The 19560-nt window shown below is 36.8% G+C and overlaps 1 protein-coding gene across 1 annotated transcript in view; it reads right to left on the reverse strand.

The window, feature by feature from the left end:
• The window catches only part of TENM1 (teneurin transmembrane protein 1), an 840514-nt gene that overhangs the window by 162173 nt on the left and 658781 nt on the right, over window positions 1-19560 (reverse strand). The window contains exon 7 of the mRNA XM_050901608.1: window positions 3563-3803. Coding sequence (XP_050757565.1) covers window positions 3563-3803 — 241 coding nt within the window. The remainder of the gene's footprint in view (window positions 1-3562; window positions 3804-19560) is intronic.

Raw genomic sequence — 19560 nt, forward strand, 5'->3', positions numbered from 1 at the left:
CATTAGAGCAAAGTATCTATGAAACCTGAAAAAACAATTATTTTAGTGGAAAGGAAGGGAACAGGCAATAGGTTGCAAGTACTTTATTCTAGAGGAGAAGAAAAAAAAAATCAATTTATGTAAGAGCCCAATAACATTATCCTAAAAAAGAGAATCAATGTATCCTGTGGATTTTATGTGGTGTGAGAGATCCTTGCAGTCTTTTTCTGGCAATACTTAGAAATTATTTTTCTGTGTGACAATGAAATTACTGCATGTTCATAAGTCATTTTAATAATGAAGATGTTTTTTTCCAAAACTGTGTGTGCGTGCATACAGATAGAGCCTGCATTTGCATTTACAGGCCCATTACAGTGCTGAAGGCTGCAGCACAGTCAGTCGGCAGTTTGAGCTGTTACACCTCCTACAGGTACAGCTCTTCTCCAATTTCTTCATCAACAGCTATTCTATGACATGTCCTCTGAAGTTTTAAAGGTGTTCCTGACTCTTATTTTCATTTGGGTTGCTTATAATCAGAATAATTGCCAGAGTTAGAGAACTGGCCTTGGCAACGACATACATCTAGACTCTATTTTTGGCTTTGCCAAAAGCTTGTGTGAACTTGCACAAGTAATTGCGCCTTTCCAAGTCAGTCTCCTCATTAAACAGTTGAGCCAGTAAGCTGGGTCCTGACAAAACTGTTTTGCGGATTAGTCCATGCATATAACACCTCTAGATGAAGCACAAAACAGAATTTCTGATTTGCCCTTTTCTATAAAAATACAACAGAGTTTTACTCTACAAAAAAACTTTCAGAACACATACCTCAGTGTATGTCTTTACTGCAGCCCTTTGCGGTCTAATCTAGGGTTTCAAATTCCAATTACAGAAGAATACATGTTTAATCAGAGTATTGCAAACATTTTCAGAATTACAGAATTTTCTTTTACAGAAATATGACACGTTATCATTATGAGCAGACTCATAAACTTGCTTCATTTCTGACTGTCCAGAATGAACAGGATTTACAGTCACACGATTAGTTCTAGGAAATCCTCTCCTGTCTGAAAATTCTCTAATATTACCCAGCTGTAGATAAACCATGCAAACACATGTGCTGTTTATGGATTAACAGGACATACAGTTGGAAGAAAAGCTGAACATGTGCATTCTGATTTTTGCCTGGTTATTACAGTAGGGAATACATTACTGTCTAAGTCTTCTTTTTGATTGCAAATGTTCCAAATTAAAAAAAAATAAATCTGCTTAGACATATTAGGTATGTACATATTAGGCACATTTGGTACTACTAAAGATTTAGCACAGAAACACAGCTGCCATTGACATGTTTCCCTTTATTTTGTAGGATTCTTTTTAATGGGCAGCTAAACATTAATGGAGAAGGAAAGCAAGAGAAACCAGGTATAAGGCCAAAGTACCTGTTCAATTCTAGCTGAATCATTCCCTGTTAAAGGAAGAAAAAACAAGCTGCAAGCCCTTCTTTTTCTCTCAGGCTGTGTTGTGTACTATAGAGTTCTGGGAAGTGGTGATCACAAAAGTTTTTTATTACAACGTTCCCCTGCTATATCACTTGTCTGCACATAAACTGCAGATACATCTTGGCAAACAGTCTCTCAGATTCTACTTTCAGATTATATAGCCTTTCAGCCAGCTTCATGAGAGGCTGCAGCTAGCTACCAGAGGGTGCATGAAATCAGCTGAAACAACCACTGAAGGGTAGGAATCGCTAACATGTAGCCCACAGTATGTTTTCCAGTCTGAATTCCTAATCCACTGCATAGCCCTTTCGTCAGTACCCAATTATATAATTATAGATACAACTATGAATCTATGTATTTGTCCTTTATGAGAAGTTTCAAATTTGCAAAAATAATAAGAAACCAGAAAAATTAAACTGAACTCAAAAGACACTTAAAATTGCAAAGTATTTTCCCCAATGAGGTCTGACGAGAATATAGCAGAAAGGCTAAACAAGATCTACCTAACTGTTAACTGAAGAGACCCAAAAGGTACTTCAGGGGTACAGAACGCCCACGGATCAGCCTTCTATGCAGCAGAAGGTACAGATATATAAGCTTGCTACACCAGAAATGACAAAGATTTATCTTTATAAAGATAGTATAAACAGAAGCTTCTAGCTCTAGAAGGACTAGCTGGACTAAAGTTTTGTTTATGTTCACTTTTGGAGAAAAGTTTCCATCCTCCTTGATTCTTTTTGTGATTTGTCCTTAAGACAAATAAGGAAAGTTTTATTTCAGAATGAATCAGCTTATTCTTCAATCCCAACTTAACAGCCTTTCAGAGAAGAAAAACTTAATTTGACACTCCTGATTAGCAGCAGTTAAGTGTTTAAAGATGTATACTAAAATTAAGTTTTGTAATAAAATAAAACCACCCTTCTTATAAAAGAACAAAATTTAGGTTTCAGTGATTAATCGTGATAACTTGCCTTTGGACATATGTGTATTAAAAAGAAAACATTTCCATGCATAATACCTTATATTCTCTGGATCAGATTAACTGGATGTCAGACGTTAACCTGTTTCACCAAACACAACTTTCACAGAGAGTCATGCACTTGACATGTTTTAAAATGCCAAAACCCAAAGGAAACCCTAGTCAAAACTTCTTGGTGCTCTGTTCACAATGAAGAGGAAGAAGGTTGTAGAAAATCAAGAGCTTGTTTTAAGCATCAAGTCACCAAACACAGCTGTAGTTGAAAGCCATCAAATTAGCTAATACCTATCAGGAACAAAAAAAGCTTATTATAGCCAAAAAGTCAGAGGAAATTGTGCATTTACCTCTGTGGCAGAACTTTGGGTACTGAAACACAGGTTTGCTGAATACAGGATGTATTTGCTTTCAATTATTTTTCAGAGTAGATTATTTGTGTAAATTGTGAATGATCTTGAAGTTGAACCCTCCCTTCCTCAGCTCCCAGAGGTAAGGATCTCCATGCTCAAAACCTGTCTTGGGCCTGTATCATTCCTCCATTACCAAATGATCACCAAATTATATTCTTTATGTATATATGCAATAAAGTGTTTAAATACGCATTGAGGAAAATATTATTTTAGTATTATTTCCTATCTTTTCTTATCCACAGGAAAGCTAAGCCTGAACACTGACTGACTCCAGAAGTGCCAGAGCACACCGATTAAACAAAACTTCTATTTGCTGATTACAAAATGGCCCTGGGAGAATGTGGGAGGGTGAGACAAGTACACAAGCACAAATCTTGACTGCACACAACTCTAAAACACCTATGTAATCTACACACCTTAAGGAAATGTCTTCCAAAACTTTCTAAAACACGTGCTTTTATGAGCATTAATGATCTAGATGAATCAAGTAAATAAGGCCTCACATGGCTACATGACATGGCCTCAAACAAAATGCACTGGCATGTCCTGAACGACAAACTTATAATTCCCCATCACCATCTCATGTCAATGTCAGGCCTCCTCCCCATCTGGTTTGGTTTTGGTTGGGTTGTTTTTTGGGTTGTTTTTTTTTTTTGGTAACATTTGAGATATGTTGTGTACAACAGGTTGGTCGGTACCTGGTTTCCAGCGGTATGTTGCTGTTCAAGACCCAGCTGTTATGGAGATGGACTGAATCTTGCGTACTGGTGGGGGGAGTCGGGGCAGCAGGACTGGGCTGGCTGCGGGTGGTCATTGATCTTCTCTGGAGAGAATCGGCTGTTGGAGGCGGTTTTCTGGCGCAGGTGCATGCGTGTGGTGGTGGAGGCGGCGGCGGGAGGGGTCTGAAGGTGAACTGGTTATGTGGGCTACCTGGCATATCTGAAACAAAAGAGAAAGGCAAAGAAACCCCCAGAGGGTTATTATTTTAAAAAGATCAAGAGAGCATGAGCATGATATAATAGTTATTGGGATTAAAGCATTGCGCTTTATCACGTTGTTAACCCAGTGGCCTGTAAAATGTTGTTGCAACATGTGAAATAATTTAAAATATAATTACTGAAATGGAGAATATCAGCTCCAGACACACACCCCCTCCAGCACTGTAGTTCAGTAGTTCAACAAAAAACAAAAAAGAAAAAGGAAAACAAAAGAAGATATAACATTCACTTAGTTTGTCATAGGATTTTTTGGGGAGGAGGGTAATGAACAAATAAATCAAGCTGACATTGAATTGCAGCACAGATACCAACTGATTTCATGAGGTATAATTCTCATTTAAGAACATCTGTGAAAGACAGTATAAGAATTACTCTTGCACTTCAAATCAAGAGAGAAAATAATTGAATAATTCCTACCACCCAACAAACATCTTTCATAAAACAAGGTTAACACGTTTCTGCGAGTCTGTTACTGCATTTGTTAAATGAGACCTGGGAAAAGGCCCTCTTAAAGACTACCTGAAGCACTAATGATCCAGATACCCAGAGAAAAGGTTTTATAGCAGCTAAAGGCAGATGAGCTGGCAAGGAGCTCACAGCCACCAGACCAGGCTGTGAAGGAGACGGAGTGAAAAGACATTTGTGGTGGGTACCCGAAGCCCTGCTACCTGTGCTGCCACTGCCCTAGGGGACCCTCAGCGCTGCCCTCGAGCACCCAAGAGGGATGCTGTAACCGCATGGGTCCTGCCCTGTGCTAATGCTGCTACGCGGCTTTAAGGTGGCTCAGCCTGTGCCAGTGAGCTTGAATCCTGCTGCAAAAGACAATGAAGATACAAATATGGCATAACAGTACTTTGAAGGGACGATAAAATCTTGTTTTCTCTACTTCCCACAAGAGTCTCCAAAGCCTCTCAGCACAGCAAGAAACACAGCTATGGAGAATTGAGGCAAGAAATTCCTTTTTAAAGGAACAATAACAAATACTTTGCAAAGAACATGCTGATAAAAATTGCTGCCAGACTGGGTGAACTGTGAAGCTATTAACCTGAAACTCTTCCAGCTAATTTACCTCAGTGTCTAATGCGGCTTTGTCCCATTTCTGTACTCACCCTCACTCTCCCTTTTACTTTAGCAGATGTCCAGTTAAATTTGCACAAAACCAGCTGGAGCGGAGCTCTGATGAAGCTGCAAAAATTCCCTGCAAGGAACTGTTGTTGCCATCCATTTATAACACATGCTTTCTTTAAATTATGACATGATGTGTCTTCAAGGTGAAACACGAAAGTGTGCCCCTTCCCTTCTTGGAACGGCTGGTGGAAAAAAAGCACTTTTTTCTCCGTGACAGTCACTCTTTACCCCAACCGGAGAAACAAGGTTGTTTAGTGCTCCACATAAGCTTTTCTATGCTGTGGTAAGCAAAGCTGTCACGGATTTGGCCCAGGCTTAATCCTTTTAATTTCATTGATCTTTTATCAAGGCAGCATTCTTACAGTTGCATTAAGGTTTACACTGTAATATTAGTTTGCATATACCAGAAAAGCATTTCTAAGCATATTAGAAAATTGGAGACCTCAGTAAATTAAATCACTGGAGTCAACAGTCCAGAGCTCTAAAATAATCTGCTAAGGCACTTTCATGTAATAATTAATCTCAGTAAATCCTGTATCCTGCTATTTTAGAATTGAAAGCTACCCAAATTTTGGACATAATATTTGATGTCCAGCATCCACAAGTATTTGATTAATGACATTCCCTAACTTAGTGGTATCATTCTTAAACCCACTCTACAGAAAATCTGCAGGATTATTATACATCCTATAATTTGCACGACAAGCCGTTTTAATGGTTGTGCCACTGTCCTGTTAGAAAATTGCTGATCTTTGCCAGGACACGCAGTTAGACTCTACAAGGGACATCAAAAGCTATGCAGTAAATGCTGAGCAGCCAAGGTGACTGCTTCTGTAGGTAAATGGAAAAAAACTGTATGATCTATATGGCAACACATCTTTTAGTTCCCTTCTTCCCCTTTTATCTGTACTGTCCCTACCCTGTTGATAGCATGCAATTATCTGACAAATAGTTTAGTTTCTTCCATGCAATAGACTGGTTCTGCTTTGTGAACCATGAAGTATTTCTGGTCGGTAGGGTACCTTATATCTCCCAGTGCAATTTATCACAATACATTAACACAACAGATTTCCTGGGGGATTCCTTTTTAATTATCACACTTGTCACCCCTTCGTCCAGCTACTGGCATCGCAGAAAACCTCACATCAGCTTCTGAAGTATTTTGGTGATTTAAAGACAAGTCTTCTGCATCGGACCTTCACTTCACTGAAGCACTGCATATTCATTATGCTGAGAATCAGCCTGAGTTTCCAATTAGTTTTTACAGACTTTCTAATTTGGCAAAGTTATTTTTATTTTGCTTGAAACTAAGTCTACATCTCATTAACTTTATTTTTATACCACACAAAATGTTGCTTGGGATATAAAGCAGCGTTATGTCTACATATGCACACTTACGATTCTTCAGGACTCTGAATAAACAGTAGACTCTAAAATAACAATGCAAAATCATTTAAATACCCAAACAGTGACAATACACAAAATAATTTGTCTACCTCCAACAAGTTTCCAAAACATATGGGAATGATATAGAAATTAGCTTAGCTATACATTTTTATCCTGTTGCTACTGTTCAGCATAATGCTATCCATAACAACTCCTGTTTTTATTTTTTAATGGTTGCTAATAATGTTCAGATTTTTAAATTTTTTCACATCAAAAAGTCTATGTACGATATGCAAATACAGCATTATTTGTTTTCAGTGTCTTCATTGACATGGTAGAAGTTTCCATTCATCTAAAAATGTAACCATAAAACATGATTTCAGCTCAAACTTTACATTTACAATAATTTGCTTCAAATTAGATTTTCATCTGAGGAGAGTCCAAGCCAGAAGCGATGCTCTTGGCCCTCACTACTGGCCTTCTCATCTGCACTTGCATTTAGCCCATTTTTTTTACAGATAGAAGAGGCTATTTGGAAAATGTCTAAATTCTTTCCCCTGAGAATTCATTATTTTTAAATAGTTCTCTCATTTCAGCAGAGCACATCTAGAACTGTGATGTTTCCTGAAAAGATCTATACAACATTCTGCTGCTTTGTTGTATATTGGATCTGCTTTTTTTACTCTAACTTGCATGGTCCACATCCACTCCACAAACTCCACTTAAACTCTGTCCCCCCCTTTTTTTTATTTTTAGGGTTTTTGCTTTCATTCTTCAATAACAATGTTAATTTGTTTAGCTTTTCTATTTTGAGGCACTTCCCAAACTCCATGCACTCACTCCAAAAGAGAAACCGCTGTATTGATGCTAGCTATAAACAACAAAAACTTTCCTTGTAATTCTGCTAGTTTGAAGGATTTCTACTTGCTCTCCTTTCTTTGAACTTTGAAGGGAGGAGTTCTGCTTCTGTCCTGAACGTTTCTTCTTCTTTGGTTCTGATTCATTCTTTTGGATGGCCCTCGACAGTGTTGAACACATGCTGCTCCATGGCAGTTGTATAACGGAGCTTGGTATCCTACAGTTATGGAGCGCAGACCTCAACAGCTCCTCTTCAGCTGATGAGTTCTACTACTACTGCTTTTTCCTTCAGGAGATATAATAATTCAGATCTTGCCTTTTTACTAGGCTTCTGCTTTTCAGAAAGTGTAAAGTTAGTTAACTTAGAGACTTCCCTTACTCTGCCATATTGGTTGAGCACTGCCATTCTGCTCAAAAGTTATTGGAGGCACAGACCAATGGACAAGAGCAGCATTAACATAAACTCATTTTCCTTAAGAGTCAGGCTAAAATGCCTTTGTAATCATAAACATGTAGCCAAATTGCTTTACAGACTGACAAAAATGAAATAAGCAGCTTTATCAACTAGTTAGCACCTGATTAAACATTAGTTTTGAAAATAAGCCAGGCCTTTGCTGAAGTATTTTCCTAACAGTTTTGAAGTATACTTTACTGTACTTTTTGGATCCTCACAGAAAGAAGGGGTAATTGAACTGTTTTATCATACTGACAAGACTACAATAGCCTGTATCGTTACTAAGTGAAGTATATCAGAGAGAATATATTAAAAAGTAATGAACCTTAAAAGGTTTGCATCTAACCTGTAGTGCTTTTGAGATATTTTAACTTTTTCAGTTCCTAAATTCATTATTTATTGGTATGTTTGGATTTTTTTTTTAACTAGACATATCTCAGCTGAGTACGAATTAGCTTGCAATCCATTATTTAATGAACAAAATAGCAACATATGCTCAGAGAGTTTAGTTTATTTAAAAGTTCTATGGCTATACTACTGCTCAGTTACAAACCAGTCTGTAATTTTTTCTCAAGCAGAGATGAAGGAGTGTAATGGGCACCAAAGAACTGGAAAAGATTCAGTGCAGGGAAGACAGAGAATCTGAATGCTTAAGACAAGAGCTAAAAAGCATAGAATAAAAATTCTCAGTTTTACAACGAGATTTATGCTTTCGGTCTAAGAAGACAAACTAAGAATTAGATGTAAGTGCTACCATTGCAGAGTCCTGGTTCTGTTACATGTTAACATACTTACTGATGTTGTGTAAATCTTTACACCCTTTCCTTCCATTCTAAATTTAAAATTCTTTTTCTATGTATGCACCAATGACCTTACTAAGCCCCTAATTATTTGTTGCCTATTTCTGAATTCCTTTTATTTTTGCTGTCACATATTTTGAGAGAAGGTGAATATGAAAAAAAAAAGTGTATGAAATTGCTCTATTGATGTAAAAATTTACATTGTGTTTCAATAATCTGTTCTACACTTGCTCCTTCTGCTGTAGCTCAACATTTAGTTGGCCTACCTTACTTGCAAAATCATTTGCTTCGAGAACTTTGTCAGACCACTAGGATATAAAAGTATCTAACCAGTACCTTTAATACCAATTTACCTTTAGATTATTGTTTTGCTGTATATAACTTTTTTCCTCAGCCTTACTACACAGTAAATCTTCCAGAATATAAAATATCAAACATCTCTAAAGAATTCTACAAACCATATGGTTTTATGTAAAATAAAGTTTATAATGTAATGAAAGCTTATAAACTAAAGGTCATATGGACTCAAAGTTTACATATGAAGTAAAAGAGATTTAGAGACCTCCAGAGACCAATACTACTTCCCACCACAGCCTACTGACTCATGCCCACGCTGCTTTGAGCTCACCCCTGCAGCAGCATATTTTCCTTGCTGGGCAGGTTGGGACAGCCCAGAACAGACAGTAGAATGAATCCTACATATAATTATTTAGGCTGTGCTGAAAACACAGCACTTCACTTCCAAAGAAAAATTAACAGACATCTTACGCCATGTACTTTGAATGGCATCAACGAGCATAAAATACAGTTGGATTTACGTTATTATAATGTAATGATGTCAAAGAAATGATGTATAATACTTAAACACTCAGTCCAATGCGCTCATATGGATCCCATTAAATGTTTCCTTTATGTTCTCAGTATCACATATGTTCAGTTCCCTTGAATCCCTTACAATTATACGCACACACGATAACAGCTTCTAACTCATAATTTGTGGATCATTTTAACAAAAAGAGATTTGGTAAAATAACAACTCTAATAATTTCCTAATGCTAACAGAAACTTATTTCTCCTTTGGCATTTCCAAGTTCAGCCATATTTAAAAATGAAATATGATGGCACTTCAACTCTTTTTAAAACACAAGTAACATTTACATTGAATGTTGTATGGTCTAACTGTGTAGGAAAAAAATCTATTCTGCATATAAGCTACTACAAGGACAGTAAGGACTTCCTATGATGGCTGTGCAGCACTTCCTTTTCTATTTTTACATTAAAAGTCAAAACTTGTACTGTAAGACCTAAGCGACTATATTTTGTAAACACTCATAATGGACCTCATTCTAGGAAACTTTACAAAATCATAATTACCCAGTTTTGAATCCCAGAGTAAAAAGGAACGACGGGAGCAAGACCAGTAGGTCTGTCTTTAAAACACCATTGCTTTTACGGAAGTGAATGTTTTAGGTTTCTTTTATTCTGTTTAATACAATCTCTTGTGAAATAGTGCTAAACTCAGCTAAAATTCCTTCTGGAGTCCATATTTATTTAGGTAGACTAATATGAGCCTGGGATTTTCCCATTATTTTAATTTACATTTTTGGTCCATTTCTAACAAACAAATGCTGGATTACTTAAAGTCTACTAGAAAATCTTCACAAATCAAATAGTATAAATGGACTTTATTAGCTGCATATGATATTGACATTAAGTATCAACGCCTTAAAACTTCTAGCAACAGAGAGCATAAGGAATTTTCATTAGCAGGACTTTTGTATTTGCCAGTAATTTGTCATTACTGTTGCACGTCAGGATGGTAACACTGCTGGGCTCTATTTCTGGTAAAACATCAATTAGTGGCATGATAAATGTGAAAAAAAAAAAACCAACCAAACTGGACATCTCATAGTGTTTTGGAAAATAAATCAGAAGTGTCTCAAAAGCATCTCTGCAAACCAACTGTTTCCTGACTCAGCTGTAGGAAGATGTGGGAGAATTTTTCAGGCAAAGGAACAGAGGTTAGAACTCATTAGAGAAGGAAAGGTAGTGATTTATCCCTAAGGAACTATCACAGGGCCACCCTTTCCAACTTTGCTGATAGGATGCATTTAATAATATTCTGCCTTTCAAGATTCAAAAAATTCTGGCATTTTTGTACCGTATACTTAACTTGTCAATTTTACTTTGTAAAATTCTTGAAGTAAGACGGATACACTCTTTTTTTTAGGTGTGTGTGGGAGAGTGTTTTTGCTTTTTCTGATGATAGAAATGTTAATATACTCGAATCAAAAGAAGGGCTTGTGGGCCCAAAGCTATCTATTTTTTTCTCCAGCGGTATCAGCTGGTGCAATGAAAGACATTACCTTTCCTGACAAACTTTGCCTCACTTAGAGGCACTTATATGTGTAGACCATTAGAGCTACAACAGCACTACTCCTCCTTAATTAACTCCATCACTCAGTGTTTTAACTTGGGAGCCTGACTGCTGAAGTAGAATAATTTTGGACATAAACACTGCACTATAAGATGCCACTCTCTGTGCTGTAGTTTGTAACCAGAAATGAGTTTCAGGTTATAATCCTGTGTACTGTGGATAAGATGCAAGTTTTAAATGTTATCATGCAGAAGCACCTGACAATATAAACACGCTGATGCGTGTTCATATAAAATAAACATTGCCAGAGGGGAGTGAAGAGCTAGAGCTCCTGAGGTGCTTTTATTCTGCTGAACTGTCTGAATTATAGCTTTATTCTATAGAACTTCCTCATATAGCTGTTAAATAGTAATGCACTCTATGTATAATATTTACGTGAAAAACCATTATTCCATTTATGTGAAATGCTCACATTTATGTCAATGAATATGACAAGTTCAAAATGAAACTATCCTACTCACTCCCTTCCATCTCCTTCGCTGCAGGTGGTACCTCTGTCAAATTCTCTCAAATACCCATCCAGTTGAGACAGGACTCCTCTTAAACCACCGCAGTCTGTTCCAACACAAAACAGGCCTGTTGGTTGTTGAGTCACAGAGGTCAAGGACAAAACGTGAACGGAGAAGAAAAGCACCACTCCAATTATGATGGAGACTGAGGGAACAACCTAAACAACCAGCTCGGGCTTCCAGTGGTTTGTTTAGCAGATCAAGCAGCTGCCGGTACAATTAACATCACACGGTATTCAAAGGATAGAAGTGGAAACCGACAGCTCCCAGCCAGCTTAAAGGTGATATTTTCAGGAGAACACATAATTCCTGCCATTACTTAAACGTGGTGGGTTCAGTCAGTATGATGAGTTGTAACTTCTATCAGTGGCAACTCACAGGGGACAGTACAATCACTACTCTAAAACTCCGAACAAAGTGGAAGAGATTGTAGTACACAGAGTAAGCCTATCATCCAGGTTTACAAAAGCCAGGCAGTTACAAGTAGCCTGGCAGCAAATTCTGATGACCTTAGAGGTGAACAGATTTTGATTAAAGAGCAGTTTATGATTGGTAAAATAGGTTGCAAGCAGCCACGGCTGTAAAAATTAATGTTTCCCCAGTTATTGATGGTTTTCGGCAGTGATATATATGCAAGTTTTGGCCTCTGTGTCATTAAATTCATTAGCTGTGAGGGCTTTCTAAAAGGGATCTATGGGTAAGGGAATTAGCAACTATAAATCATACTGAAATACACAGTGTATTTAGCCCAGTAGTTAAGCGGAAATATCACGAATATGGACACATTAAGCCACCTTGTCACCAACCTCTCTACAGTAGATGATAACCTTCCCTGCCTGCCTCTTACCTGCTTCATCTGTGTTCCTGTTACTTTGCAACATTTTTAGGAAAAAAGACTGCTGGAGGCCATGCCCTGTTACAGACCCAAATAATGTAAAACTCTGCAGCATTTGAGTTCACTGCACTGCGATGGCTGAGGTGAAGACTCTTCAGGTGAAGACTCTTCCATTTTAGTGCTTGCCATCTCAAGGCTGGGGACAGTGACATGAGTCCTACCAGTTGACTGAAGTACAGAATCCTGTTCAACTTAAAGCCTAGCCATGAATCTATCGGTTTGTTGATTCATATTTTTGTACATATAGAATACTCTGTGGCTCTACAGAAACATGAAAAGATGATAAGCCCTAACTCATAGTTAAACCTGCCAGTTACATCACAACCCAAACTCAAGTCCTGATGAGCATGTTCATGCACATTCCTGAAATTACTGAGGGCAAGATCCCAAGCATATTTTCTTTCTATTTGAACTCAGACAGAGCTAGTGCTTTGTTGGCAGCACTGCAAACTTAACTCTAAGTTTACTTCAAGGTGGAAGTGCCTGAATTTTCTGGCTTCAAGGATGAATCACACTCCAGCTTCTCCCACCTGGATATATAAAGGATTTGCTCAGGACACCTAACTCTCTGCACTCCAGATTATCATGTCAAATCCAGACATCCAGCATGACTCCTGACATTATTTTGCAGAGCATAATTGAAAATAGTACATCCATTTTTACGATCAATACCATGTACAGACGTAGAAGCTTGAAACTCTTCCGGATCATTCAGTAATTGTCTCTACTCCCATGTATTTACTTCACTTTTAAGATAATCCTTTTAGAAAGATATTAATGAGGGAACATCGGGAGAAATATAGACTAGTTTCTATGTTCATAATATTCTGAAGAACATGTTTATAGCTTATATAGGAAAATGAAGGTCTCCATTTTATTCAATAAAACAGTATTCCATATGTTTTTATTATGGATTTCACCTTGACATTAAATTGCTTAGTATGAACATCTTTACATATATTTCCAGTGATGGTTATATGATTATAGGGAGTATTAAAAAAAATAATTCATTTATCTGTGGTTATATAGTAACTTGTGGAGGGGCAGAAAAAGCTGTCAAATGTATCCATAATATGTAAACATATGTAGAATTTAACTGTGGCTCTATATGCATATCTAGCTCAAATTCATCAAAATAATACTAATGTAGTAGTATTTTATAAATAAATACTAAGAAATATTTTTCTTGACAGAAGACTTTGCAACTAGATTTTGTGTAAACACTGTAGCCAGTTAAACAGACTACAATGCCTGTAATAATACTGCATAAAGCCTTAGATAGGGCTCAACATCACATTCGGCTGGAGGATATAGAGGAGCACAATGCATGGCCATCACGCTGAAATAAGCTAAAAATTACTTTAGGCCATATCATGGCATTGGGTTTTTTTAAGTAGGTTTGGGCATTCTACAGAAAAGTTTACTTCTCGACTGTTTCCCTGCCTTCCTGGGGAAGAGGTGTAATGGTGCAGCGACGGTCCAGGGGGACCATAGCAGTGCTGGGGCCATTTGGGTGGCTTTGCTCTACAGGAGTAGAGAAGTAGAAGACAGCTTGCTCAAAGCTGGCTGTTCAGAACAAATATCCCTTGACCTACAAAGTTCAACCAGGATTCACCATAAATCACTGGGCTGCATCTGATTATAAATCTGTATCCCTGTACTGGTTCTATAGAAATTATGTCTGCTGTATTCTCTGAGATTTAATTTTGAAGTGATTCTTCTTTCTCTGTAGACTGTATGGGGTAGCAGAGTTGTTTGTTACTACAATTTTCTGCTAGCTATTTTAGATAGTCAGAGAGAAAATGTTATACAGAAGCATGCCACCAACCAATAAAATGAACAGCTTTTGGTGAAACTGATAGTGCTTTTATCTGGCTCTTCCTGAATGATTGCATATACATTCAAACTTGTCACATAAATTAGGAATATGATCCATTACTCTTCCTGAAGTCAAGAAGACACTTCCACTTCATCTTAATAGAGGTTAGTTTTAAACACAGTTGATGAATTGACAAGCAGCAAGTTGTGTGCTTATTACTGATCAAGAAATATTGTTGACAACTTTTTGAAGTCAAAGTACATGTAGCCCCTCCTATCCTCTCCTCTCCTCAGAGTAGTCTGACCTATAAAATAATTTGCAATTAATACATAAGTTACAGTAGGACAGATTTTTCTCAACAACCTTACTAATTCCCTGTTGGTCAGGGTAGAAAGCTTGCAGGAAATCAGACTGTTTCCTTCAACTTCACTTATATTCTACTTCACAAACTTTAGTTGACAGATTTCTTAGAGTTCTTTAAGACAAATTACAGTTTCAAAACATATATTGTCCTTTTGAAGTTTTGCTTTAGAAAAGAAGCAAATTCTTAAATAGAGAATTATTTCAAATTATCTTTTAATTCTCTATTTAAACAGAGACTTATTGTTTTAAACAAGGGAAACAAATTTTTTTAAAAACAAGAAGAATGGTAACCTTAGCTGTAGGACAGGTAGCATCAGTTTATTCTTGGTAACCCTTAGAAGTACATGGTATTATTTAAGAAGGAGATTGCACGTAATTGTCAGCATAACAGAAAGCTATTTGTCACTCACCAAATGATTTTACATGGTATCTAAATTACACTAAATTAGTTAAAGGGTATACCTCAGCGTAGAATTAGCTGACCAACTATTTCTGCCTTTTATCCCTAGAGGTAGTTAACAAGTTCCTGTCCCTCTCAACTTATCCACAAATAAAAGAAATACTTCTACAAAAAGATCTATTCCTGCCATTGACGTTTGCTAACATTTTATTTAGGAATGTTGACACTTCTCCTATAGCACTGAGCTTGCTGGGAGGAAAGACAATGGTACATGTGTAACTGATGGTAAACAACAAATCGATTATTTTTTAAAGAAAAGAAAAACTCCTGTAGGGAAAGACAAAATAACAACACAGAAACAGCTAATGTAATGCCTGAAAATGAACAGAACAGCCTAGGCACAAACCCACAGTTTTCAAGTTAGTCTCTCTAATGCATATTTAGGCATTTACGAGCAAGCACGTAGATTTTCTGAAATACCACGATGCTTCTCCCACTCCACTAAACTGGGGGTTGTGGCCTGGTTCCTCAGAACTATTTAGGACTTTTAACTCCACTCTGCATTTTGCTCTCAGGAGCTCTGCACTCTTAAACACCTTTGAAGATTCGAGCAGAGCATCTATCAAGCACCGATAGGGTCACTACTGCATAAACTGATTCAGATAGGTAACTTCAGGCAGTAAGGTCTGACAAGCTTCTCCTGCTATTCTTGCTCAACTTGCAAACGAAATCTAGTGCAATTCAAAATTAATAAAGGTTACATCATTTTACAGCATTAATAGGTTATAAAAGTTCTTTGTGACCGTATCCTCAGTTTCCCTCACAACACATTTCTAAGGTGTATTTCACTCAAAGCTTATCTATATACAGTTATTTAAACTCACTGTAAATAAGACACGCATTTTTGAATATTACTAGAAATTACGTCTATAAAATATCGAATAAAACCTTCAAAACAAATGCATAAAGAAGTATCAAGGGAAACATACTTTTTCATATGAATCTAACCAACAAAGTATTTTAATGAGTGCACATCTATTAAGAGAATTCTCAGGATACTGTAATTATTATTCATTTTCTAGAATTGTTTCACCATGAAGCTTTATGCTACTATGGGGACTTTAATGTTTATGTTTTGTGACGGCTGCGTTGACTATTAAAAAGCAATTTGGCTGACATTTTAAGTCTTTTGTTGCCAGTTTTAATTGGATTGTTCACCAAGCATCAACTCCCCCGTTAACTGCAAAAATTACAGGCCAACGTCAGTTTATAGTAATGACTGTTTAATGATTTTATCCCGTCAGTATGCCAGCTTCATATGGATGCATGCATGATTAGTTTCATATCAAGACCTGTAATTAAATAATTGAAACCTAAACAAAAGAGAATATCAAACAGGAACACATCCTGAATAAAGACTTGAAGATTTATCAAGATACTCATTCCAAATTAAAAAATAATTAATGTTTTGAGGTCAAACAGTGGAAGAGTTGGTGTTAAGGAAAAAAGTTCTCTGCACTTTTTGCTACAGAACAAATTTCCCTTTAAGTGATGCAAAGTTTGAGAGCTCACTGCAGTGAGTCTTTGCTTATCATTCTTAAAACTGACTCAAAATTATTCAGAACTCATTATTAGCTATTTTTGTTTGCTTTCCAGACTAGGTAAAGCTGCTTTTCTAATAATAAGTTATAAAAATAATTATACCTCAATTGAAACTTACAGTACTTACAATCAAAGAACAACAAGCCCACTAACTTCTCAGAAATTCAGATTCTTGAAAGAAAACCGTTTATTCTTTGTTCAGCTCTGAATCCTATGCCAAACTCCTACATACTTCAGAATTTCAAATAGAGCAAAAAATGGCTTTTAGAAGATAACTCTTTGAAAGTGTGACATATCCATGAAAATAAAGCCAGAAACAAAGCCTCACAAAGCAGGGCCAGCACTGCAAAGGCAGTGAGCGCCTCCTCATACTGCTCAAACAGAGTTCGAGAAGCTGGGGGCTTCTTGGAGAATGTCACACTTTATGGTTTTGGCCATCCGACATGGATGGTAACTTTCTGTAGGCAGTTAAACTCTTGAATTTTGAAAAGACCTTGGTATTTCACACATTTTGATACTTAGAAAGTCCAGGGAAAAAATTACTGACCAAGGGTTTTCACTGTCTTATTAATAAGCACATCTGCACTACAAAATTTGGGATAGGGTGTCTCTGTAAACTGAGCTGGTACGTTTATGGATTCCCATTAAAGTTAGACCTCAAAGGTCAAATGCCAGACTTTATTGTGTTACGCATTCAGTAAGTATTCAGGCAAATTTCAGCAATTTATAGCAACTTCAAAGAACTACGTTCATCTGTTTTCAGGCTTGACTTTTATAGACTATAGTCACCTACTAGGAAATATTAACCTACTGGAAAGTCAATAGATTTTCAAGGTTGCTTCATTTTTATGTACAAAAAGCTGTATGCCTCGCAGAATCATTCATTTTCTTTTTATTGCCAGGATGATGGCTTAAAACCTGTTCTGACCAAACTTTTGAGCAGATGGCTTTATTTGAAAGATTTAGGGGTAAATTTAGGACCCATCTCTTTTCCCAGTTACAACAGCATGATATGGGATTAACTCCATTGATTTCAATTATGTTATTCTGCCTTGGTTTGCTAGATGTAACCACAGAAGCTAACAGTCCAACTTTGATAGGGCATATCCATTTTTTATATATTTAGAAACAGAAAATTTGTCACTTCAAAATATCAACTGTGGAACACCACACAATTCTATTCCAGGAACGGGGTTACTGTATTTGTGATTTAGAAAGGGATGAACCACTGAACCAGTAAAATACAGGTTGGCACAAACTTATTTCGATTCGTAAAACAAGAAGGTCCAGCAGAGGTATGTGAATGGACCATACATCAGCAGATGAAAATTCACATCGACAAATGCAAGGTACCTCAAACTGATTGCTGAGATCTAAATTAACTCGAAGTACTCAGAAAATGGACCTGTAAACAGCTCAATGAAAAACTCTTTTCTATGTACAGCTTTAGTAAAAGAATGTAACAGCATGGAAAATAAAGCAAATTGGACAGAAAGTAAAAAGGCAAATAGTGTTAAATCATTACATACACATCTTGTGGAATACTTTGTTCCATTCTTGACACTTTTTTTCAGAACAATTTGGTAAAAATAGAAGGGATTTTACAAACAGGTGACTGGATTAGTGATGACAGAGAAACAACATAATGAACTCAGTAGGTAGCAATTATTTACACTCACAATAAAAGTACAGTGGATTACTAAATGAAACTCATAGGAGAGAAATTTAAAACTGATAAAAGGGAATACTCTGGGGTGTTTTTCCCCCCCCCCTTTTTTTTTAACAACACATTTAATCTAGGAACTTGTTGCTACAAACTATCATTGAGATGAGGAGGTTGCAAATATTTTATGTATAAAATTTTATACAGATAATTATTCATCCACACAGAGTAAGCAGGCAATATACACATAAACCTAAGTGTATCTAAGTATAAAACCTACATATAAAAAGGAAGCATTTTTATGTGCATAAGTATATAATATACATATGTATATTTTATACATACACAAAAATCTCCACTGAATTAAAATCCCATTGGAAAGAATAAAAGACTGATATTTGCTTGGTTTATTTACAAGGCTAAATTTTTATCATCATGAAGGATTCCATTTCACATACGTTAATGCAACAGCATGGAGCAAAACTGCACTCGCTGCTTGTTTCCTGCTCCAGCCAGAGAACCCCAACAAAATTCCAGCCACTGGTGAATTTCTTCCTACGTGATCAGGTCAGCCCTGGTTTAGTCAGAAGACATTTGGGGAAAACAAGATGAGTATGTCATTTACTCAGCCAACTGATGAAACAAGTTTAAGGCAATCCATTCTCATGGCTGAAAAAAGAAGCATGGATCTGCCTTGAAGTCATGTACCACCAATAATGCAAAAACTAGAGATGAAATACTTGATTTGCACATCTCGGAGTGAGCTAGGTATTGACACTTAAATAGCAATTTGAAACTCAACACACATAAGGAACCCATGAAACCACTTCTATAGGATTTATTGTCCAGAACAGAATAGTAATTCAAGCCTCCTTCAGATCCTCATCCTGATGTTTAAATTCTAATTTCGATGCTTACTTGCAGTCTTTTGAAATACATGACTCTCAGCAAATATTGTAAATAACCTCATACAGATTTTGTGAACAATACAAATGAGACTACTGCACTTCAACCTGAATGATGCAATAACCAGGTAACAAAGTACCCTGCGCCAAACTCATCTCACAGTACTGAATAACAGAATAACCAAGGAAACTAGGATAGAACAAATAGTTCTGTTCATATACTTGCACTGTGCTTTATACACCTGCCTGCCTTTATTATGGAATATGCAGACTGAATGCAAACAAAGCAAATGTATCAAGGAGGTGGAGAAAGGAGTTGGCAATAACACATGCTATAGTTTCATTTTACTAAAGAGGATGGACAGAATGGGTGAAGATCAGCAGGCAGCCAGCTTATGCAATTTCAGAATGACCTTTTAAAAGTAATTATTAGAGCTGAGTTGTAGCATTCAGCTGAAACTGAACTCTTCATAATTCCA

This window comes from Gymnogyps californianus, chromosome 9 (genome assembly GCF_018139145.2).
Source record: "Gymnogyps californianus isolate 813 chromosome 9, ASM1813914v2, whole genome shotgun sequence".
NCBI lineage: Eukaryota > Metazoa > Chordata > Aves > Accipitriformes > Cathartidae > Gymnogyps > Gymnogyps californianus.